Genomic DNA, 26,375 nt, shown 5'->3' on the forward strand with positions numbered 1-26,375 from the left:
TTTCCCCTTCCCTCCCCCCCACTCCAGTTCAATCCGTTGTTTCTCAGTCTAGGTGTGTAGGACACAGCTCCCTGGCCCCTGCTGCTATTATGAGCCTTGCGCTCCCCTGGGTGAGGCAGTCAGTCGCCAGCCACCAGCCAGCCCTGGCTCACGGCTTCTCACAGCATCTCACAGCAGCTTACGCCGGTCGCTCAATACAGCCCAGCTCCAGGGAGAGCTGTTGTTCTCAATCTAGTGTAGAGGGTGCAGCTCACTGGCCCATGTAGGAGTCGACCTGGCAACCTCGGTGTTAGGAGCACAGCGCTCCAACCACCTGAGCCACCTGGCCACCCCATTGAGAATTCTTACATTATAGCCATATTATATTTACATCTATGTTTAGCAGATAAGATTACCTTGATTGATTAGTGCTTTGTGACCATGAGCATTGGATGGAAAACTGCTGTCATACATATACTGGGGTGCCAAAAAAATGTGTACAAGTGGATACGTTGGTCAGCGTTGCTCAAACAGTAGTTCACTGTAATCAGAAGTGTCTGGACGCTGATGGTAACCACTTTGAGCACCTCTTGTAACTGCAGAAGTCAAATGTGACTTGTATTCATCTTTTGTTATTGGTATATATTGAGTATTACAATTTAATAGTTTTTTCCTTTCTTAAAATGTGTATACATTTTTTTGACACCCTCTGGATTTGTCATCTGAATGGGGATGTATGGATACATCAGACCTTTGATTCATTCCTTCACACATGAAGATTATCTACAATTGTTTTCATGAATTCACTTGAAACAGCTTATGATTTTCTATATTGTTATTCATCCTGACCCTTCTCTGCCAAAGCAGAATTAATCATTCCTTTAAGTTGCTACGATAGCCATTTATTTCCTTAATTATAACACTTACTTCTTCAGTGTTAATCATTTACTTGTCTGGCTTCTCTCTATGGATCGTGAACTTCTTAAAGGGAAGGACAGTATTTAATTTATCTGTATATGCCTGACACCTAACCCTGTACTTGCTTGTATTATCAAAAAGTGCGATAATTTATTGCCTTGATGACCTTGATGATGTCTTATGTGAACAATGAGACATTATGTTTGAAGATGAGGTAATTACATCTAAGTCCTAGGATGGTGGTAGTGTGAATCAAAAGGCAGAGGCAGATGCTTTGGATAAAGTAGACAAGGCAATGTTTAGTGGAATGCAGTGGGACTTGGGGGTTTGAACTCCATGTCTGAGAGAATGGTGGCACCATTAGAAAAACAAAGTTTGGGGGGAGCATTTGGGTGGGATGAGTTTGGTTTTGGAGATGTTGGATTTTGATTGAAAATGTTTGTTTATAGTTTTAGGTGGAGGACTGGAGCTAAAGATTTGGTAGTTGGGCTAGTTGGATAGCTTCCTCTGTTATATGATCCATAGCACCGAACTTCATTATAATTGTTTATCCAATGTCCATTTTTCCCTTTAGGCACTGGGCAAGGAACATACCTTGTTCGAAGCTGTATCCTCAGTTACACAGTTATTGTTTGGCACATTGTAGACTCTCAGTACATAATTGCTTAGTGATTTGACTTTTGCACTATTAGTTGACTTAAATTGTATCCTATGTTGTCTTTATATTGCTAATTAGGATTACTAGTTTTTAAATTACTTGGGTAAATCTTGAGGAGATCTTAGAAATCTTTGGCAGATCCCCCAACTGGACCCTGGAAAGGTGAAGTCACCTACCAAAATTTGTTGGACCACACTCCAGATTTAGCTACATAGAGTATTCACTGATGGGTAGAGCCATAGCGTTTTATTCAAAGAAATATACATAGTATATTACAAGTCTTTCAGTTTGAGGAAGGGGAGTATGGAATGATGGCCTGAATGAACTATGGAGATTTCACAGGATGGCTTCCTCTTCCTCTTGTTTAGTCATTTCTCTCCTCTCTAGTTCTGTGACCAACGAAAGGAGATGCAATTTTATTTGTGTTTGCTGGCAACGTTAGATTTTTGGAATTTCTAATGTTTAACATGAGGTTTGGATAAGCCGTTCATTTTGTTTCCTCCTTCCTGGTCACGTTAGCTTGGTGAATCATGTTGGTTCTGGGTTTACCATTATTTGCTAATATAAGTGATCGTTATAAGCATGCTTTTGTGAGCTATTGGACTTTGTTTAAACAATACCTTCTGTAAAACAAAGTTTGGAAAAGGTGGATCTGCCTGAGAACACAATCAAAGAATATAATTTTAAAATCCTTACCGAGTTTCCTTTTTAAGGTGTGGACATTGATCATCAGATTAAAATAAACTTTCAGTGTTTTATTTTATAGCTTCCCAAACAGGGATAGTACACTTTTGTTTAGAAAAAAATAATAACTATTCCCTTAATTTGCATTAGATTTTAGAAAAAAACTCTTATTTGCTTTTTTTGTTTCAGTATCAAGATAAGGAGGAAGTTGTCTTATGGATGAATACTGTTGGGCCCTACCATAATCGCCAAGAGACATATAAGTACTTTTCACTTCCGTTCTGTGTGGGGTCAAAAAAAAGTATTAGTCATTACCATGAAACTCTGGGAGAAGCACTGCAAGGAGTTGAATTGGAATTTAGTGGTCTGGATATTAAATTCAAAGGTAAGTAAACCTTAATACTCCTTATAATACAAGTTAGATTTTGGACAGTGTTTCTCAACTTTGGCACAATTAACACTGGTGCCGGATAGTTCTTTTTCTGTGGGGCTGTCCTGTACATTATAGAAGGGTCAGCAGAGCCCCTGCCTTCTACCTACAGGATGCAAGTAGCACTCCAGTTGTGACAACTGGAAAAATCTTCAGATGTTGCTAATTGCCCTTGGTTGAGAACCACTGCTCTAGACTCAAAGAAATGTTTTAATTTATAACTTAAGTGTATTGCATTTAGAAAAATATGTTAGTAACTAACAAATAATTTATTTGGAATATTTATAAAATAATAAATAATTGTTAATAAAATTATATTTCTCTAGCTTACTTCTTTCTGAAAAGTGTTTTCTAGTAAACCCTCTAGTGAGTGGACATATGTGATTGGGGAAGGCTTTCACAGGTTCATAATGGAGTAATTGCTGAAGTGCAGGGATGTAGTGGGGTACATGGATACTTAAAATTTTTGTGTAAATCCTCAATTTCAGACTTGTACCATTGGCTTCAAATGTATTTATCAGTGTTGTATTAGTTTACTCAATATTTGTAGGACAGTGTGGTTTTACATTTTAAGTCAAATACTTGTTAAAATTGGAAAAAATCCTCCTTGCCTCTTTATTATTCAGGTATTTGTTTTATCAGGTCCTCTGAGTGTGTTCATATTTTGTATTTTCCTCTGTTAAGTTTGTTAGAGAATGTATTTCCTGTAGAGACATTTTAAATCTGGTAAGCAGAAACTTAAATAATTGAATTTTTGCAGGATCTTTGATTAGGTGTCTTGATTTTTGAATAGAGTATGGATCTTGTAATCAAGAGCTTTGAATTTTAATCCTATATCTTTTACTGTATTGGTTTTAATAAAGTTGTTTACTCCAATTTTGACTTCATTGTCTATGTGTAAAATGAATAGTAAATGACTTTTTTTTGTTGTTGTTTTTTAGCACTTTTAGGTGGTGGATGTGAAATGACATTTTAAAGATAATATTTAACTTCAATTTAAGTGTTGTTCTTGTTTTCAAAATATTTTTTGTTGTTGAAAATAGACATACTTGCTTTCCTTTTTTTCCCCATTATATTCCTTGGGGCTTAATTATAAAATTAAGTTGTAAATTTAAACCACAGTGGCCTCGCCTATAACTTTATGAATTATTGTAAACATGTGCTGAGGCTTGTGTTTCAATTTAATCAAATAACTTAAATATTTGATTACAAATAAGGAGAAAATTTAGAATGTGTGATCTTTGAGAAACTCAGTACTACATCTGTTCACATACTTTCTCCCTTTCCATATTTGGTGCACATTTTTAGCTTATTAAAAAGAATCAGAGAAAGAAAATAGGCAGAAACCCTGAGTCTTACTTTGCTACTATGGACAAATTTCATCACTCTTTGAAATCCTCACCTGTATTTACTAAAGAAGAGGACTCATTCAGCTGTTTTAACCTTTCTTCTTTATTAGTTCCTTGAGGCTGAGATGGAAAGATTGTTTAGATAGAGGGTGACAGTTTTCATGGGTTATCAAAATGAGATTTCTTTTCCTTTTAGACTAAGCTCCTTCAGATTAAAAGAACAAGAACTGGCCAGGTATTTCTCCCCAAGAGCTGGCAGTTACTTGGAGTCTTGTCAACTCTGTACTTCCAGCATGGATATGCTACTAAGGGAGCTGATAAAATTAAGTGGTCCAGATGAAACAGAAAATGCTGATTTGATTCCTCTTTCCACTGTAGCCCCTTGCTTACCCTGTTCAAAGATAAAGTTGCTTATTCTTTGAAAAGTGTTTTACAAGGTTTCCTGGTTGTTATTTATAGTGTAGAATTTTAAAGGTTGGATGCACCTTAGAGATTGTCTCCTCTGATTTCCTCTCAGGGAGGAGGCGCAGAGAAGATACATCTCAGCATACCAATAATGTCTTGGAAATTCGAACGTTCTGGCCCTGTGTGAATTGTAGAAATACTTACATTGTTTATCTTTTTTCCCTCTAGTATTGGATTTTTAAATGTTCTTCTGTAAGCATATTCCAATAAAAACTTTTGGAAATACTGTGAAGCTAGAAACCACACACACACACACAACATATGTACACACATATATGTGTACACATACTTTTTTTTTTTTAACCTAGTAAATTCTGTCGAGCTAAGTGAATTGGTGATATTTCATAAAATTATGGTCACTCAATAGACCGTTTTAGGGAACTGATAGTTCTGAAGTCTAATGTAGGATGCCTCTCACTTAAGAATTTTATGTACCACTTGTTTTTTTTCCTTCCTAATAGTCTTATAAACTACCACTAGACAAAATGCTAAATTGACACCATTTAGAGAAAATTGAGAAGGGCAGGCTTGAACTAGGCCTCAATTTATTACCGTGTAAACTTAAAGGGTACCTCTCCGATCCTTGCCATTGTGGAGTGGAGAGAACAGGGGGCTGTAGAGTCAGAGAGACTTGAGGCATCCCAGCTCTGCCTCTGCCTACCTGTGTAGTCCTGGGCGAAGTATTCAACCTCTTTGGTTTCATTTTCCTCATCTGTGAAATAAGGGAAATAATATCCACTGGATAAAATCGTCAGATTTAAATGAGGTAATGTATGTAGAGCATTTATCAAAGTTCCTGACACATAGTTTACATTTAAAAATGGTCATTGCTATGAATACTAATGGCATATAGTGTGGGTCTATAGTTCCAGCTTGGTTTTGTATTAGCAATTATGAAATGTTAGTTTATTGATTATAGGATTTCATTTATCCTCCAGCTGCTGTACTAGCCCACTGGGCAGTCTGTTTAGTTCTGCTAGAGCAGGGACAGCAGCATCCGTGTTCACTGTTGCATCCTTAGCTGTTAAGACATAGTATACTCTTAATAAATTGTCTAGCACTTGGGCAGTTTGTGCCTACTTGTTTTGTATGATAATTGGTTCATTATGAACATTAGGTGATCTGGAATAGTAATTCCTACCGGGGAAGATCACTGTCCACTCCCCTGTCCCCTCATTTGAAAATTATTGCAGTATAATGAATTGATGACTTCTAGAGGATTCCTTCCTCCCATTTAATTTGCTGATCTTCCCTTGAACTTTCTGTGAATATCCCAGCTTAACAGAGGGATGAAATTATTTTACAAGTACTTCTTCTACTTCTCTAGAGTGGAATGGTAAGTTGAGAGTACTGCATGCCGATACAGAGAAATGCCAAGGGCTGCTTAGAGCCTTAGGTATTTTTAGTTCAGTGATTCTCAATCTTGACTCCTTTCATTCTCAAAATAAGTTTATGAAGTATTTTATCCCTATTTTGCAGATGAGGAAATTGGGGCCCAGAAGTTAAGTAACTTGTCCAAGGATTCTCAGATGGAAAGTGGTAAAGTGAGGGTTTGAACCCAGGCAGCTCAGCAGTAGAGTTTGAGCTTTTAACTGCTATGCTGTATTTCAGGCCTGATTACCAAAGGGTGAGGAAAGGGGTTGGGTGTGGCAGGTCCGTGCATTCAGCCTGAAGATTTTTACTTAAGGTAATCCCCCCACCCTGTGTTCTGTCCCTGGATTCTACGCTCCCTGATTCTGGAGCCTCTCTGGTGAAGTTCACCAGGGGAAGGTGACTTTGGTCTATTGCAGGGGGGAAGTGAAGCAATTCATCCAGCTGTGTGATGGGTGGAGGAAGGGACCTGGGAATCAACCCCACCGTAAACATGTTTTTGTACAATCTCCCTATGTGTTCAGCTGTACGTCTGTCCCTTACCTTTCAACATCTGTGTTGCCTTCAAGTCCTGAGTGCCTTTTGTGTTCTGTGGCGCCAATTTCCTCCCTTCTATTATGGTGTCTTCTGCTTTATTAGTCATTTGCCATCTTCCATTTTTTCCATTTTCCAAAAACTTGCTGAAATATTTTCTCACTGTCTTCTTTTTGTCCATGCCTACTTACATCCTTTTTATTTCTTTACTGACATTTTGATAGTTTCAGGAGGGAAAAGACACATACTTGTGGTAATCTGCCTTGGTTAATTGGAAGGCTGAGAACTTGATGCAGTGTTTTGTCCTCTCGGTTTCAATCAAAGTGTTTTAGCTAGACCAAATATTTTCAGTCTTCTGTTGAATCTCAAATCTAGGTATTTTGAATTCTTGGTATTAGCAATTCCTTAAACCTTGTGCTAACTGCAAGTTTGAATAGCATGGGCTTTTTATAAGTTATTCAAACCATTGATAACATTGTTCTCTTCCAGATAGCATCAGTTTTGTTTTCAAAGGAATGTATGTGTGTATTTTTTTTTCTTCTCTTAATGATACAGGATCAGTGTATAAATTTAGAATCTACAGAGAAATACAAAGAAGAAAATAAAAATCACCTGGATATAATTACTATTAACATTTCTTCCATCCTTCTGTCTCTCTACATTCATCCACATTATTTAAATTTTTAAAAATTGGTTCATGTTACATATATATGATTTCAAAAACTTGTGTTTAATGCTTTTATAGTATTTATTATGGGCCAGATACTGTTCTAAGCATTTACTAACTCAAAAACTTGTGTTTAATGCTTTTATAGTATTTATTATGGGCCAGATACTGTTCTAAGCATTTACTAACTCATTTAATAAGTTATGGATAAATTAGTTTATACCCTTTTTTCTTTTTTAACATCAAAATGAGCTTGTCCTCATATTGTTAATTACTCTTTTAAAAATGTGTTTATATAATATTCTATAACTTGGATATTATAATTTGCCCCATTTCCCAATTACAAGATATTCTGATTTCCTTCCTTCCTTCCTTCCTTTTTTTTTTTTTTGCTATTGGAAATAATGCTTTTGGCTATCTTAGCACATAAGTATTTTCATGCGTTTCTGAATCTTTTGTTAAGATAACTTCTTAGAAGTGGAATTACTGAATCAAAGGGTATAAACATTTTTAAGGTACTTCTTGACACATGTTGACAAATAACCACCTAGAAAAAAACTGTACAGTATATACTGCCAGTCAGGTAGGTCAGTTAATCAATACTCTTTATATGTGATTGACTAACTGAGAATATACTAGTTTTTCCAGTCCCCCCTTTTTTAATTTAGCAATTTTTGAATGTTTACTGCATTTCAGCAGTACGTTAGGCTCTGTATACAAAAACCTAACCAGAAACTCTGGCTTCAGGCATCCATGGGCCCTCTGAAATTGTTCACATACTTTTGTGTGAATGTGCATTTTTGGAGGGCAAGGGAGATATTACTTTCATTGCCTTCTCAAAAGGATGTGTGCCTCAAGGAAATTTAACACTGCCTGTGAATATATTGGCACTTTTAATCCTTTGTACAACTCTGGGAAAGAAATAGCATAGATGTTATCTCTGTTTTTACAGTTGAGGCACCTGAGGTTCACAGAAGTTAAATGACTTGCTTTTATTCACATGGCTCGTAGGTAGTGGAACCTAGACTAAAACTCAAATTTCGGCCCTTTTCTCTATGTTTATCTGTAGTGACTTCATGAGAAACTTTGCCAAGTGCTGCTGAATTTTAGGTAGAACATTTCTGATTTTTCAATCTAACAACGCTATCAAAAGAGAAAGTAAAGTCAGGCATGATATATTCTTAGAGAACGCATAAGTAATTATCCCATTCTTTTCTCAGTACTTTCACTGTCCATTCAAGTGTTAAGTCTATAGTGTTGGGAATTGGTGACAGACGTATTGATAGGTAGCTTTCTACCCTTGCTTTCTGTTTGAAAAATCAGTATTAACGTTTCCTACTTAATAACTTTGGTTTTATTTTCCCCCCATAAAAAGTGTTTACATTGGTAAAATCTTAATTGTAGCCTCTTCAGAATCCAGAGGTGTGTATTTCATCTGAGAGGGGTATACCGTATTATAGTTTTAAAGCAGTGATTTATGGTGATAGATGATTCGGATGGTTTTCTGGTTATATAGAATGCTGAATAATGATTTGGCATCTTGTTATCTTCAAAGTGGCCCCCTCCTGAGAGAAGTGCTGTTTCTGTTGAGCCATCAGCCTCTGCAGTTATTTGTGATGTTTGTATTTTCCTGCATGTCTGCAGGAGGAATTTCATTCAAATATGGCCAGCCAGGGCCCGTTTTGTAGCCTGGCATGATAGTTTTTTCCTTTCATTATTCCACCGCATTTGTTTTTTAGATTTTGCATCAGTGAAAGATACTCTTCAAGACCTCTTGGCAATCCTTCTGAGATACTCTGCTCATTTTCGTGTTACACACCACACACACACGCACACACATCCATGTATATGTGCATACTCTGATCTACTTAGTGATTTCCTTTACCAAATAAACGGAAAATCATGCTCTTAAAATTTGTTAAAATTTTTTGTTTGCTTAGTACTATTTGAAGGGTACTGAAATAGGCATAGCTGGGGGTAAAAAGGATTTAATCAGTTACAGACACAGCTCTCAAGATCTGATGTTCTTTTTGAGGAGTGAAGGTACTGACAGGTTATGAGTGGTACAGGTCTAGGTCCATAGGGAGGTATGGAGAGAAAGCCATGGGACTTCAGAGAAAGGGGCAGGCTGTGGGGTTTGAGAGGTGCGAGGCCTGGGGAGTCAGGAATTACTCTGTGGAGGAGAGGGTGTGGGGAGTGGGAGAGATTTTAGGATGGAAATTTGAGGTGGAGTTTACAGCATAAGCAAAATTGTCCAGAGGCCAAGAGAACACGTTTGAACGTTTGTGGGAACTGCAGGTAGTTGAGTATGGCTAGAGTATAGGGAGAGAGGCTCCTAGAGAGTTGGAAAGAGTTGAGCTGAAGTTCGGATAGTGAGGAATCTTTTAAAGGCTTTATGTAGGTAAATGTCATATTGTGTATCTCAGAATTTCATACCTAAAACTACCACACTGTTAATGAAGATGATCAGTGAATGTCTGATTGTAACTGCAAGGAATTTGGTGGCTTTGCAGAGGTACCTGGGAGGCCTCCCAGAGCCAGCGCGGCCATTTGTTGCGGCTGAAACCTGGCCCTTCCTGTGGTTCTCCCTCTCCGTTCTCCTCCCCTTTGTGCAGCATCACAATCCATGGAAATCCCAGTTGGAGACCTCTCGCTGTCAGTTCTCCTAGCTCCTGCTGTAGGAGCTCTATAGCAATCTCTGTCCTAACCCTCCTTTCCTTGTTTGCTCAGCTTCAGTTCTTTGCCCTTATGAAAATCCTAAATTCCATGCTGTCTAAAAGGGCCTGGGTAGAAAGGAAATCTGTGTTGGAGCCATTGTTGTTGGAGACAAAGCAGTTTTCTTCTACCACTTTGAGAATGAAACTATTTCCCTGTTCCTTTTTTGTGAGACTGCAGTGTTTCCTGCCATCTTTGGTGTTGTAGTTTTGGAGTACCCCTCTGTGCTGAGCTATAATAAGGGGGAGCTGTTCTCTCTGATGAGGATTGGGGAGATATGTTGCTGGTGTCTAGAGTTACAATGTAGATTGCTGTTTTTCATAGAAATAATATAGATGGCTATTAGTCATGGTTCAGCTGCAGTTCATGTTTAAGAAGTTTTAATCAACATTTAAGACATTTAAAAATAAACAAAAAAACAAAACAGAAACAGACTCAGATACACAGAACAAATTGATGGTTGACAGATGGGAGGGGGCTGGGGTTTGGGTGAAAAAGGGGAAGGGATTAAGCAGTACAAATCCGTAGTTACAAAGCAGTCATGGGGATATAAAGTACAGCATGGGGAATATAGTCATTAATATTGTGATAACTACGTTTAATACCAGGTGGGCACTAGACTAATGGGGGGGAATCACTTCATAAATTATATAAATATCTAACCACTATGTTGTATACCTGAAGCTAATATAAAATAACATTCATGTCATAATTGAAAATTGAGAAAAAGAAACTTAACATTATTTCTTATGGGAAATTTCATTTCAAGTTCTAAACAACCAGTATTATAGTATAGGAAAACTTAAAAACGAACAACTGTGCATTATTTTTTTGTTGTTAAGATTGATTTCTTTTTTTCCCTTTAATTGCTTAAGTAACATACAAAAACAATTTAATCTTTTGGATGGACATCTAGCTGTTTGGTTTTTTTTTTTTTTTTTTTGGGGGGGGAGGCTTATTTTGTTTAGAAACCAATGATCATAAGCACATTTTTGCGAGGTTTATGTTAGAGACCATCCGAACAGTATTATGGTTGCAGTATTTTTGAAAGCAGTCAGGAGTGGAAATGACTCCTCTCTGGGGAACTTTCTGGTAATTTATAAACAGTGCTGCCTGCTAGATAGAGGTTTGCATTTTAATCTTGCTAATTATGAAGAGTCACTGGGATTCCTCATAGAATCTGTGGCCTCTAGTGACTTGCATTTCCAAGAATGTTCAAATGAATATTTATCTCAGAGATCTTTTTTTAATCTTAGAGCTCTTACAGCTAGAAATTGTTAGCTCTATTTAAGGTCATATTCTTGAGTTTTTGTATATATATTAAATAAAAACTTCCCTATGTATTTTAAGCTTTTTTATATTTGTTTTTTAAATCAATTCATTTTAAAGTTACTTTGTAAATGTTCTTGTATAATTTTTTTATGTAAGGAATGATTTCTTCACTTAGTAAGATAATTTTGAAAATAAAGATGATTAAAATAAATAATTTTAATTATTGAAAAGTCTTAAACATACACAAAAAAGAAAGAATTGTGTATTGAAGCCTCAGTATTTAGCACCCAGATTAAACTATTATGAATGGCTTTTTCTTTTGTTATTTTTCCTGTACTGTTTTGCACACCAGTGTGCTAATTTGCAATTTTTATTTTATGCAGATGATGTGATGCCAGCCACTTACTGTGAGATTGACTTAGATAAAGAAAAGAGAGATGCATTTGTGTATGCTATCAAAAATCACTACTGGTACCAAATGTACATAGATGACTTACCAATATGGGGTAAGTATTGTGTTATCTTTTAAAGTTTGGGAATATTTGCATAATAAGCAAGGTTTATGTAATGACTTTGTTAAGGTGATTGTATACTGAATCAGGAAATGTGTTTTCACTATTTTCCATAGAATGATTTTAATACCATTTTATGGTCCCTTGTAACCTGAAGGGTTTTTGACATTGCCAAACCTTATATGAAACTCCCTCAAAATACAACTGTTATGCAGTATATCTTTTCAGATTCAAAGGATTAAAAGGTGCTTTGAACAATCCAAAATATCCCTTTTCCCCATTTTCCTGATATCTTATTTTTACTTATACTATCAAATACAATCAGAGGAACTAAATGGGATTTTGAAGTTTTATTCTGGCTTTCACTCATGTGGAACTGTGGTAGTATGTCTTAGATATATTTTACTGAATGATTTACTTTGCTCATTCCTACATTATTTTCCAAAACTGTATATGTTTAAGATTGTTTTTAAGTTTTCACTGTTTAGATTTTATGGCTAATTTTTTTATGTTTAGTTTGTTTGTCTGTATTAATAGAGAAGAGCCATGGCATAGTTAATAAATACAACCTTTTGCATAATACAAACCTTGTTTGTTTTGGACTTGATTAAATTATTTAAATTGCAAAAACAAAGCCAGCTATCATAGCCAGCATGTTTGATCACATTTTCTGTTAGTGGTTTTTCTGTTAGGCTTTTTTTTTGGGGGGGGGATCTTTCACACCTGTTCTTATATATAATTAATATTCTGATTATTAAAATTGTTAGCAGACTACTATATTCATGAGCAGCAAACAAAGAGTGAACATATCAGATCAGAATTTAGTATGGTACTAAGATAAAATTTATAAGAAAGTTAATCTCAAGATATAATTGTATGTATCATCATTACTCCGTTGCATGTTAATTAGGTATAAATAGTAAGCATTTCATATAAATGACTGTAATTAGTATTACATTAACAGACATTTCTGTGATCAGCTCAGAGGGTAGCAGGAAAATGTGCTGAAAATTCGCTGATGATTTCTGAGCCTATATGGTTCAGGAGAAGAACCCCTTAGTCTGGGTTTCCTTTGTATGTGTGTGAGAGAGCAGGTTCCATTCTCCTGGTGTTTTCACTCCTTATGGGTTTCTTCTCTGGAACCTTAGGATTTTTCCAGTCATTTCTGTGGGCCTCCTTAGCAAGATGCAACTGTGCTTTCCTGTTTTAAGATAAATCTTTTTTAGCCTGGGATTCTAGGGTCTGCCATGTTTAGGGGAGATACTTTTGGATGTCTTAGAATGTCTAAATCATGAGAATCCTTGTCAGGAAAAAAAAAAAAATTCTTACCTGGCTTTTGTGGGGGTAAAGATTTCAGTCTTTGTAAAGCCCCTTGGAGAGTAGCTTCTTACTTGGTGTAACTGTCTCCATCCCCAGAGTTTTTGGAGTGGATAGGTAATAAACCTTGATAAAATTAACTGTTAGAAGGATTACATTATCCCTCTACAACCCCAAACAAAACAAAACTGTATTCCTTGAATTTGTACCAATTAGAACAACTTTAGTTAGTAAGCAAATAAATAACCTTTAATAAAAAAGTAATCTTTTTATTCCCCCTAATACTGTAATGAGATGCATTGACCGTAGAAGGAAGGCCCTAAGGAGTAACTTAGAGCATAAGCCTCTTGGGAAGTATATAGGCATGGACAGGGAACATGGGATAAATAAATAACTGACAGTATGAAGGCGTCAGCGAGTGATAGAGATCCTCAGCTCTCACCTACTACCCTCACACTGTTTGGGTCTTCCCCTTCCAGTATCCCAAATCATGATCATAATGATCACTTTATTGCCTCGTTACCATTAATCTTCAACACTTCTTTCATTTTTTTATTGAAGTATAGTTGACTTACAATGTTATGTTAGTTTCAGGTGTACAACATAGTGATTCAGTATTTATACACATTGCGCAGTGATCACTACAATGAGTCTAGTTACCTTCTGTCACTAGTATTACAGTATAATTGACTGTATTCTCTGTGCTGCCTGTTTCTTCCTGTGACTTACTTATTTTATAACTGGAAGTTTGTACCCCTTAATCCCCTTCACCTGTTTTGCTCATCGCTCCATCCCTCTGGCAACCACTGGTTTGTTCTCTGTATCTATGTATGAGTGTGTTTCTGTTTTGTTTGTTTGTCTTGTTTTTCAGATTACACATATAAATGAAATCATACAGTATTTGTCTTTCTCTGTCTGACTTATTTCACTTAGCATAATACCATCCAGGTCCGTTTATGTTGTTGCAAATGGCCAGCTTTAATTCTTTTATATTGCTGACTAATTCCACTGTCTGTGTACATATATACCACATCTTCTTTATCCATTCGTCTATCAGTGGACACTTACGTTGCTTCCATATCTTAGCTATTGTGAACAATGCTGCAGTGAACATAGGGGTGCATTTGTCTTTTTGAATTAGTATTTTCATTTTCTTTGAATAAATACCCAATTGCTGGGTCGTATGGTAGTTCTATTTTTAATTGTTTGAGGAACCTTCGTGGTGTTTTCCATAGTGGCTGCATCAGTTTACATTCCTACCAACGGTGTAGGAGGATTCCTTTTTCTCTACATCCTCACCAACACTTACAATTTTTTGTTTTTTTGATAATAGTCATTTTGACAGGTGTGAGGTGGTATCTCATTGTGGTTCTGATTGCATTTCCTGATGATTTGTAATGTTGAGCATCTTTGCATCTGCCTGTTGGCCAGCTGTATGTTTTCTTTGGAAAAATGTCTGTATAGGTCGTCTGCCCATTTTTTAATCAGATTGTTTGTTTTTTGATGTTTAATTGTGTGAGTTCTTTGTATATTTTGGATATTAACCTCCTATCAGGTAAACCATATGCAAATATCTTCTCCTGGACAGTAGGATGCCTTTTAGTTTTGTTGATGGTTTCCTTTGCTGTGCAAAAAGCGTTTTAGGTTGATATAGTCCCACTATTGTATTTTTGCATTTATTGCCCGTGCCTGAGGAGACATAATCCAAAAAAATATTGCTAAGACTGATGTCAAAAAGCTTACTGCCTATGTTTTCCGCAAGGATTTTTACGGTTTCTGGTCTCCTTTCATTTTAATGACTTCCCGGTGATATGTCCAGAACTTGAGGTGTAAAGAGGAGGAATTTTTATTTTAAGTTTTGGTACCATAACCACATATTGCAGCTTACTGGACTGGAGCTCTTGGTTTTAATTTTAGTTTGACCACTACTAACTGGATAACCTTGCCAGATGGTGAATATAGCACTTCTTCGAAATTTTGGAATATTAGGGAATCTACACATATGTATATGGTGATAATTATTATAATGATACTACTGACAAAGCATGAACTTCGAGGATCAAATCAGTAATAGGTTATGCTGAGCTGTTCGTCACTTTTTTTTATCGTGGTTTGTGTTTGCCTGGTAGTTAACAAAGAGTAGAAGTCTTGCCTACATTTTTACCTTGTTCTATGAGGAATAGTGGTAATATTGGTTTTTTATGAAACCATTGCCTGACATTTTGGTTCTAATGTATTTTAAATATTAAGTGACATTACCTTGTATAAAGTGTTACTTCTTTTGTAGGTATTGTTGGTGAAGCTGATGAAAATGGAGAAGATTACTATCTTTGGACCTACAAAAAACTTGAAATAGGTTTTAATGGAAATCGAATTGTTGATGTTAATCTAACTAGTGAAGGAAAGGTGAAATTGGTTCCCAATACTAAAATCCAGATGTCATATTCAGTAAGTATTAAAATAATTGTATACAGGGAGAAGTGTTTATGATCTAATATCAATAATTAGGTTTATTTTGCAACTTTAGTAAATGAAAATGTAGCTTCAAATGGGATGACACAGAATATTATTAAACTGTATTTCCTCAATGTATATAAGTAAGCCACCTAAGAGCAGGGAGAAGATTTGCGTCAGGTCTGTAGTATTAGGTACCAGTTATGCATTTGCAGGACCTCCCATTTGCTCCAGCAAAGCTTACCATTATTATTGGGCAGCTAGCTAAGCCAACTATGTATTCTCACGGTTACATTTTTAGATGGCAATATTCCTTGTCGTCTCTGCAGATAGAGATGATGTTGTATTGAAAATTGCTGGATAGTTTACCATATTTTGCTTTATCAGTTAGAATAAGATACTCCTGCAGAGTAAGAGCTTGTTAGAGTCCTTTGCAACTGTCAAGTTAATTCTGTTCCATTAGGAATAAAAATAGTGGAAAGAAGAGAAATCCAGTGTAGGTAGCCTCCTGTTTTTTCCCTGAATTGGAATGTGTCAATTGGCTAGTAACCAGTTTTGAAAGTTGTTAAAGCTTTGTGCATATGTACCTAGTGCAAATACTAGTTGTATAACTGAACTAATGCAGAAATTTGATAATTGTATAAAACTATTACAATCTAAAGATAAAGACATGCAGATTCTTACTTTATTGGTCTAATTAATTGAATTCTTATCACATTTATCAGGTCAGAGTATATAAGTCAGCAATAGTTAATAGTCCTTGAAAAACGAAATGATCCCTCTAAGTAAAGTTGTAAGTTTTGTTATATTATACAAAGAGAGGAAAGTTAGTATTTTATATTTTATCATACATGTTTCACTTTCTGAAGTTGGTAATACCTTTCCACCATTTCTCTAGTTTCTTATTGTGTAAGTGTGTAAATCTTTAAATTTTGCTCAGAGTTTTGTTATAAGATTATTAATTCATTTACTGGCCTTGATTTTCAAATGAAAACTTTTTTTCAGGTAAAATGGAAAAAGTCAGATGTAAAATTTGAAGATCGATTTGACAAGTATCTTGATCCATCTTTTTTTCAACACAGGGTAGGTAAACTGTGTGTTTTAAGACATTTGATATGTGCTCCAATCAATAACAGACATTAATGAGCATCGCCAGATGTAGGTTTCAAAGACCAAGGTATAGCAGTGTAGGTGGTGAGAAGATGTCAGGTTATGAGTATATTTTGAAGGTAGGGCCAGCAGAATTTCCTGATGGATAGGAAGAGAAAGAAAGGTTGAGAAGAACTCTTGAGTTTTCTACCTGAGCAGCTATTAGCATGGAGCTGCTATCACTGAGGCAGAAAGGATATTGGAGGGGAAGATCAGAGTACAGTTTAGGACCTGTCAGTTTGAAGTGTCTGTAAGACATCCTAATGGAGATACTGACCAGCTAGTTGGGTATATCAACCTGGAGTTCAGAAAAAAGGTCTGGGTTACAGATACAAATTTTGCAGCCTTTGGCATATAGATGGTATTTAAAGCTATGAGACTGGATGCATTTACCAGGGAAGAGTGAAGAATACCAAGGACTGAGCGCCGGGGGCAATAATGAAAGTTTAGGGACAACGGGAGAAAACAGTTAAGGGCTCTGAGGTAATACCAGTAAAGAAGGGGTGGTGGTGTTGGTAGGGGAGAGATTGTATGTATGATATTCTGGAAGCCAAGAGAAGAAAGTGTATCATGGAGGATAGAAAGATAGTTCTGGATTGTTGCTGGTGGGTCGAGTAAGATGAGTACTGAAAGTGACTGTTGGATTCATCTGGAGTCAACAACTTGACAAAGCCGTTTTGGTGTAGTGGTGGGGCAAAATCTGAACAGAACTGGTGTAAGAGGATGGGAGGAGAGGAATTGAGGACAGCAAGCTTGGCTGCTAAAGGGAGCAAAGAAATAATGTAGGGACCAGTAGAAAAGATGGAATCAGGAGATTTTTCTTTTTTCTTTTTTTGAGATGTAAGAAAAACATGTTTATGTCTTGATGAGGTTCTTTTATATGTTGATGAGGTTCAGTAGCAAGTGCATAACTGACAGTGCAGGAGAAAAGGGGTAGTAGAATTCCTGCAGCATTTTCCTTAAGTAGGTGGGAAGGGATGGGATCTATTGTCTAAGTGTAGGGATTGTTTCTAATACAGTGACTGCAAGTACATACTTTGGAGCTCAAGCTGAATACAAAGTCTGTCTCTGCCACTTACTTAACCGTGATCAAATTACTTGGTTCTTTAGCTTCTGTCTCCTTAGTAGTAAAGCAAGGATTATAATATCTGCAGAGCCGTTGTGAAATTCCATTTGATAGTGTATATAACGCACCTAGTTCAGTGTTTGACAACATAGCAGGTGCTCAGTAAGAGGCAGCACTAGTGGTATAGCTATTTATTTTATGTTCTAAAATTGATGACAAACCTGGGGTGCTGCTTTAGGGTTAGCAACACTAGGGGGCGCTGGAGTCAGGAGTTTGTAGGGTTAGTAACCCCTTTGTGACAGCTGATCTCTTTATTATTTTTAAGAAATGCTTCCCTTGGTATAATAATTTCAAAATTACATAGTACTTCATAATTTTTGGAGTAAAGGAATATTATAAAAGGTCAGGTAATTTGCACATTATAATAGGTATTGGTTTAAAGTTCATATCTTTGATTCGAAAATGGAGAGCTTTGTTAGAAATTTTAGCATTATAGTAAAATCTTTCTTATTATTAAATAACTATGTAAAACCTTTTCTCTTCAAAACTTTGAAATTGACTGAAAGAAAATGTGAGTCATATATGTAATTTTTTTCTCTTGTCCTTTTTTGGGTCATTCGTGTCCCAGGGTGGAAATAAAATCAAATCTTTGGAAAAGCCTATAGTTATGGGCTGCCTTTATAAATTTTGAATGATACTTTTTAAGTAATAAACTTAAATTTATATACTTTTGTGTACACCTGAAACTAATTTTTAAAAAAAAGAAACAATGCATCCAAACCCTAAAGAAAACAGAATTATGTACATACTTTGCAAATATTTCAAAATACAGTGCATTCATTTTATTTATAATTTCAGTAGATATTCAATAAAGTATTGAATGAAGAAAGAAATGATTTTATGAAGAGGCAGAGGCAGTTAGCTGTCTCCTCTTTTTCAGGGAGAGCCATAGACTTTGTCGCTTACCTAAAGTCTCAGGGTCAGTGACAAGAGCCAGGCCTGCCCTTCACCCTAGGACACAGCTCAGCATGTGAGCCCATGTTAAAATCTGTCCCAACTGCCCGAGACAGTACATCCTTTGTGTTAAAAATTCTATGTATGTACATGGAGAAGTTTAGAGCAGGAGTATATATTAATAACTGAAATATGTCGATGAGAGGTTTTATGGAAGAGAGGGATTTTGAGTTGGGCTTTAAACAGTAGATAGAATTAACAAAGGTGGGCAGAAGTAGATCCCATGTGAGAAGAAATTATGAGGAAGATACAGAGGTAGAAATGAGTACGCTGTACTTGTGAGTCACTGCGGAAAAATAGGCCTGATTGGGATACCAGGTACAATGGAAAGAAAGGTTGGCAAGATAAGATGAGGTGGCCATATTACAAGGGGTACAGAATATTAGGGGAAATTGTTTAGAATTGATATGTGAGAAAATAGGGAATGTCACTGTAAGTTTGAAAATAGAGGAGTGATACATGAACATGCTGTTTCAGAAAGATTTGCTGGGTAACTTTATACAGGACAGATTGAGAGGAACGGAAGAGACTAAAACGAGGTGGCAGAGGGTGTCACCACATCACTGGAATGCTAGTTAAAAGTTCTAAGAGCCTGAGGAAGTCTCTGCTGAGGACCAAGATGAGCTGTTGGGAAAGTTCATGGAGGCTGGGAAGAGCAGCAGTCAGTGAAGTAGGATGGCAGTGTCAGCGAAGGTCGCACGGCGCAGGGAGAGCAAGGAGACTGGGGGCAGCTCATTGACCACTGAATCGGTCTAGTTTATTACAGGAGATAGAACTTTTGTGTGGCAAAGTGAGATTGGATTGTGTTTAGAAGTAAGTGAAGGAAGAAGAGCCTGCAGTCAACTTGTTTGAAAAGTATTGGCATTGAAAGGAGGGAGGTAAGAAGAAGATTGAAAGAGTGAGGGGACGAAAGATCAAGCAAAGCAAACACTTTAAAAGATAATAATACTAATAACAACTTTTAATTTTTTCCAGTGTTTTATTACTGTGTTTCCCTGAAAATAAGACCTAGACGGACAGTCAGCTCTAATGTGTCTTTTGGAGCAAAAACTAATATAAGATCGGGTCTTATTTGACTATAAGACCTGCTCTTATAATATAATATGATATGGTATTATATAAATACCGGGTCTTATATTAATTTTTGCTCCAAAAGACACATTAGAGCTGATTGTCCGGCTAGGTCTTACTTTCGGGGAAACAGGGTATGTGCCAGGCATTATGTTATATGCTTTATATTTATTATCTTGTTTAAACCATGTAACAACCCCAGGGAGTAGATACTATTATAGGTAGGGACCTTTAGAGGTTGCCGATGCTGGAGAAAGGTATAGTTTAGGGGTGCAAAATGAGGGGGGGGTGAGACACCTCAAGGAGTTAAAGAAATCTAGAGCATAGTGGGAGGATTGATTTAAGAGGAGAAACACCTTCTAGGAGATTGAAAGGATAAATGGCAGAAAAATAAATGAAATTGGGGATTTGAAAGAAGAGAAATTTTGGAACTATTCCTAAGGAACTCTTAGGAATTAAAATATAAAGGAATTACTGGAGAGTGTTGCAGGCCCAGTTGAAGTCAGATGCATTGAGTTCTGAGATACACTCAGAGATACAGTAGTACCTTGTGATTCTATGAACCAGAATCTGGACATAATTTTTTGACAAATATATCGGTGAAATCAAAGTCAAGAGTGTTGGGAACATTGAGAAACTGTAGGGTACCTCAGTGTTCTCTGTAGCATGGACAGCTAACGTGGAAAGGAGTGACAAAGGATGGTGACAGGGTGGAGAGGAGGAACTGTAAGCAAGTCATTCAGGAAGGTGGCTTGAGTCCACGGCAGCCAGGTGTGATGGGTTAGTTTTGGTGTTTTAAGATTTTCAGGTTGTTCAGTTTGGAGGGAAGGGAACTAACATTTATTGAGTATTTACTGCTCTGTGCCAGACACAGTGCCATATTTTTTATATATGTTATTAAATCATACAAATCACAAGATAGTATTATTTCTTCTTTTTTTTTTTTGATATAGGAAAACTGGGGTCACATAGCTAGAAAGCGACAGAGCCCCGACTAAAACCCAGGCCTGTGTGACTTTAAAGCTCATGTTCTTTCTCTATAATGCTGACTAGCATATGCCATGTGGCCAAATTGTACTTTATTTGTATAATAAATTTGATTGTGAAAATCTATGTAAATAATGTGTTTTTAGGGCAGCTGAAGCTTACTGTGAAGAAAGCCAATCTCTGTATAGAGAATACTCATCCTCAGTGTCTTAAGTTTGGATTTTTATGTAAAAATTTTAAAAGATTGGTTTTTTTGTTTGCATTAACATTCCCATTGTCATCATGGAACATGAATTTTGACTTATATTTGTGACTGATATTTCATGTAGTCAAAATAAAACTGATATTTTCTGTTATTTTAGATTCATTGGTTTTCAATTTTCAACTCATTCATGATGGTTATCTTCTTGGTGGGCTTAGTTTCGATGATTTTAATGAGAACTTTAAGAAAAGATTATGCCCGGTACAGTAAAGAAGAAGAAATGGATGACATGGTGAGCAAATATTTTATATTGTATTGATAAAAACAATTTAATTCAGTGTTATTTTGTATGTTGGAGTAGAGAGCCATAATCTTGAGGTCAGATGAGTTTCAGAATTCAGAATTTTCAGGTTTTAGAAAGGTGTAAAACTCTCGGAGGGGTCTCTAATCAAATCTATTAATTTTTTTTTCCCAGCAAAACGTGAACATTCACTCTAAGTGGGATAAATAAACAGTATAAATAACCTCATGTTAGTTCAGTCCAAATTTTTGCCACAAAATTAGGATATGTTAAACTTACGAAACAAACTTTCAGTTTTCAAAGCTTGTGATTTCGAAATTGCAGCTATGAATTTGTAGACCTGTGTTGGATTTTTCTAATAGTGTTAAATATTGCATCAGGGAGTGGGTAGAAAGGTTAGTTTACATTTAGTTTAATAGGTTCAGGGCAAGGGGGCTTGTTTTATAAATTCTTTTACTGAATTGTAGAACAATGTTGCAAAAAACATGTTCTGTAGAATGTTTAAGGCTATTTTATGCATTGTGTTTCCCTGAAAATAAGACCTAGCCGGACAATCAGCTCTAATGAGTCTTTTGGAGCAAAACTTAATATAAGACCCGGTCTTACACAAAACCAGATCTTATAAGACCCGGTCTTATTGTACTATAATTAGAAAAATAAGACCGGGTCTTATATTAATTTTTGCTGCAAAAGACGCATTAGAGCTGATTGTCCGGCTAGGTCTTACTTTCAGGGAAACACGATAGATATGCTCCATCATTAAATAAGTTTGGAGAACAGTTAAATGGATTTAAATTTTAATATGCTAATGTATATTGTGAAGTATTAGAGAGCAGATAAAATATTTGGTGCTTCTCAAACATATCTGACCAGAATCTTCCTCCAAAAAATTAGGTTATCTTGAGGGACTGATATTTATTAAGAAACACTGTTTTAGATACTCGCTTACTTAGGTTGAAAAGGAAAAATTGAATCCCTTTTAAAAAATACTACTTATTAAGAAATACTGTTATTTAATGGTCTGATGTTTTCCCCATGTGCTTTCTTCGATTCCAGGCTATGAAGGACATGTCTGCATTGTTAGGGCATCTAGTACTGGTTTGCATACTCTTCTCCTCCTGGCCCTGGTCATATATGATCACAGTCATGACATAAATGGCAAGAGTAGAGTGAAAGCAATGTTAAGACAGTCTGTGTGCTGTTCCCCCAATTTGACCATTTCTTTTTGCTCCTAGACCATTTTCTTTTTCATTCTTTGAGATTTTCTGAGCACAACTCAGAGCTACTTCCTGGGCCTCAATAAAAGTTATTTAATGTAGTGATTATTTTAAATTGAAACTGTCTTTTCTCGATATTTTGAACCCTTTTAAATAGCTATGAGTTTGGAGGCAGGAAACTTAAACTGTGATTATAATTTTTCACCTATTTTCTGTATTTTAATTTCATTCTGAATTATTTTCTCTTCTCTCTACATATATATATATATAGGACAGAGACCTAGGAGATGAGTATGGATGGAAGCAGGTGCATGGAGATGTGTTTAGACCATCAAGTCACCCACTAATATTTTCCTCTCTCATTGGTTCTGGATGTCAGATATTTGCTGTGTCTTTCATTGTTATTATTGTTGCAATGATAGAAGATTTATATACAGAGTAAGTGCTTATATTTTATTACTTTTTTCTTGTTCTTGAATAGTTTTAATCATTGGCACCTTTGAAGTTAATCTTAATTAAATAGATGCTTATTTCAATTACCTTAGAATTTAAATAGCATAAATATCATTATTGCAGACAGATTAAATAATGAACAGTAATCTTCAGGTATAAATATATTTTTCTGTTACCTGCTGAAACTTAACTAGCCTTACTGAACTTTTTGGTTGATTATAAAGGTTATGTTCCATTAGAAGTATGAGCAGAGTTACTTACAGTTCAGAGCTATTTGACAAAGTGAATAGGCATTTTTTGGAAAGCCGAAGATCCAATTAGATCTTCATAAGAAGCACGTGGCTTTCACAGTTGCTAAATTAGTACTTCATATTTACTTCCAAAACTGGAAGACTCTAGAACAGAAGAAAGCAGGGTAAATAATAGTAAAAAGAGTGGTGAAGAAGGTACATGAAGTTAGAAAAATAATTGGATGACTTATCCTGCTTTACTTGGTTTCTGGTACATTTTATTCTTTGTGGACAAAACTAGTTGCAAGAAATTCTTGATTTGACGTTTTTGTATCATAAGAAATTGTACATTTACAAAGATCTCAAGTCCCTGTTGAAGGGTCCTATAACCTTCTGCTTGGAGAACCACAACCTCAATGAAGCAAACACACTCTGAGCCTGAGTGGCAGAGATTATAATTCAGGCACTTCAGATGCTGTCCCATGAAGTCCGCAGTCAGAATGACACTTGTCTCCAGTTATATTTCATACCTCTATTTCAGTTCATAATGTATTCTTTCTTACATATATCTGTCATTTGGTGGACAAGCAATAAATTGTTGCCCAAGAATGGTTCTTTAGTTGTATATTAACTTTAACTATACTACATTGCTGTTTATTCCACCAGACAATAAGCTCTTAACAAGGACTAGGTATTAATTTACTTTTGAATTCTCAAAGTACCTGCTTAAAGAACTTTGTGTGTGGAAAGTACTCAGTCAATGTTGAACTTAAGTGAATGTGTATTAATCAACAAAGATATTTCTCTGTAGTTTCTGTTGTATTCCCTAATATAACCTTTGCAGTTTATTTTCCATATAAGCTTTAAAATAATTGACCCAAACCTAAACTTCAGTGTTATGGTGGGCAGTTCATATTTTAGATGAACTAAATCCCAAATACAAGAAAAGCATTTCAGATCTACCAAGAAATCATGCTTTCCTGGATTAAATTCATCACCACTAAATTGACACTGACTATACAGTTACAGTCTTAGGAGCGACTGGTGGGTAACCTCTCCTAGAAACCAAGTTTTTGCTTTGTTCCTTGTCAAATGTTAGTGGTACAGTTTGGGAAATTCATTTTTTAATGCGGAAATTCTTCTGCTTATGTAGAAATAAGAAACCCTATCTAATAGATGGTGTTAGCAGGCAAGACATGCATTGTTATTTTAGTCTCTTATTACTATCAATGGTTCTATGTTGTGATTGTTTGAAGGGAACATACTTAATTACTTATATGATAATTGCTAAAGCTATATTATTATGTCAAAGTGACTAACATTGAGGTTCCATGTTAGGTGCTTTATGCACATTCGCTCCTTTAATTCTTACATCAGCCCTGTGAGGACACTATTATTATTTTCATTCTACATGTGAGAAAAGTAAATCTCAGAAAGGTGGAATAATTTGAGATCACACAGCTATTAGTAAGAGGTATGAGTAAGCCTAGTTTTGACCCTGGGTACTCTTACTTCAGAACTTCTCTCTTAATTTGCTGTGCTATGGAAATGAAAACAGAAACACTAAAATTACAAAGGAGAACATGAAAAACTTGCACATAAAATTTGTAAGAGTTCTGCAGAGCAGGAATGATTCTAAAGGATCAAAAGCAGATAATATAGCGTGAGAATTACTTTGCCTCGATGATCACCATAGCAATCACAGAAGAAAAAGATATTTAGTAGGTAGAGGATCAGCACTGGTGTGGTCCCCGGGTGTGTGACGGCAACTCCTGAGGAGGCCTAGTGTCGGAGACGGTATGGGGAAGGCTGCTGAAATTCCGCCGCTGCCACTGCCCTGAAAGTGTCGGTGGAGTGGTGAGGTGATAAGTGTAGGCAAAGCAGCTCTTTAGATGTTCCCCCTTCAGTCTTGGACAGATGAACAAAGAGGACAGTTCCCTACTTTAGCTGATTTTCAGTGTAGATGAGAAGGGTCTATTTTGGGTGCAAAATGCCCATAGAATATTTATGAACAAAGAGGTAAAGTGTATGTCTGATGTTTAAAACTGTATCTGATACGCACTTCCATTTAGGAGATGTGTCTCTTGGGACGGTGAGCTTAAATTCCTGGTAGTCATTTTGAGCTTTCAGTCACATGAGCATTTTTGAACCCTCTGCTAACACTAAGACGGCGGGCTGGTATTAGACTAGTCTTCACTAACGCAGCCTTTCAGTGTTTAGCATTGTTAGGACTATGTCAGCCTCATACACCCAGTTGTAAACAGAAAATGGGTTGAATTTGTTAATGATAGTCTGGAAGGAATTAGTACTTAACATTGTTTAACTGGGTTCTTGAAAAAACGAATGTGATGTTTTAAACTGATTAACTTTGAAACCTATGATCTTTTAAACATGGGAATGACATTCTTAGATACTCCCAATGTTTTAACTATTACACATCCACTTTATGAAAATGAGCTTAAGTGTTTGGGCAGAGGAGTGCTACATATTGCAAATCTATACTATGTTTTTGTATTTTATAATATATAGGTGAACAGTGGAATATAATAATTACTACCCAGAAGGTAGTTAATTTATGAAAATTATATATCCTCCTAGTGTACACATTAGTGTGATGTTTTTGTAAATTCTCTTTAAAAGAATATTCTTTATCTCAAACTAACATAGTTATATGTTCTATCAATAGATAGAACCTCTTTTCTATATATAGAACTTATTTTACCTTTGTAGTTGTGAGTTTTAGAAACTGTCTTTATTGTTAGTGGGTTAAGTACATTTCTATATTATGGTAAATTATACTGTCATTTATCATTTTAATACTTCTTTTTGCAGTTAGGCATTTAAAATTTTTAATCTAAGTTTCTTTTTTTTAAAATTTAAGTTTTATTCAACAGGAGGGTTGGTTGAATTCCCTAGCTATTGCAAGAAGAGGTTAGATATTGTTGATATGAGTTAATTTTGATTTGTGGACCTGTGGGTTTTTGTTTTTTTTAAAGGAGGGTGCAGCTCACAGTGGCCCATGTGGGGACTGAACTGGCAACCTTGGTGGTATCAGCACCACGCTCTAACCAACTGAGCTAAAGGGCCACCCCTGGATCTGTGGATTTTTAAAAAATCATTTTGACAGTAAAAGGGAAACTAAATAGGAATAGTCTCAGTGTTATACCATTTAAAGTAATAGCACTAATATGTTTATACTACTTAGGTTATATTTCTATCAGCAGGCAATAATCTTAAGCAGTTAAATAAAATTATAAAGAGGAATATTCTAATTATTTTTCTTAATAGAGGAATATCTTTTCCATATGATGTGATTGGTTCACAGGGTTGCAAAATAGTTTTATTGCCCTTCTAATATTT

The 26,375-nt window shown here is 35.9% G+C and overlaps 1 protein-coding gene across 1 annotated transcript in view; it reads left to right on the forward strand.

The window, feature by feature from the left end:
• The window catches only part of TM9SF3 (transmembrane 9 superfamily member 3), a 57,297-nt gene that overhangs the window by 6,959 nt on the left and 23,963 nt on the right, over nt 1-26,375 (forward strand). Inside the window, exons 2-7 of the mRNA XM_019724781.2 lie at nt 2,429-2,624; nt 11,426-11,548; nt 15,159-15,319; nt 16,331-16,408; nt 20,975-21,106; nt 22,604-22,770. Coding sequence (XP_019580340.1) covers nt 2,429-2,624; nt 11,426-11,548; nt 15,159-15,319; nt 16,331-16,408; nt 20,975-21,106; nt 22,604-22,770 — 857 coding nt within the window. The remainder of the gene's footprint in view (nt 1-2,428; nt 2,625-11,425; nt 11,549-15,158; nt 15,320-16,330; nt 16,409-20,974; nt 21,107-22,603; nt 22,771-26,375) is intronic.

Source organism: Rhinolophus sinicus, linkage group LG07 (assembly GCF_036562045.2).
Source record: "Rhinolophus sinicus isolate RSC01 linkage group LG07, ASM3656204v1, whole genome shotgun sequence".
NCBI lineage: Eukaryota > Metazoa > Chordata > Mammalia > Chiroptera > Rhinolophidae > Rhinolophus > Rhinolophus sinicus.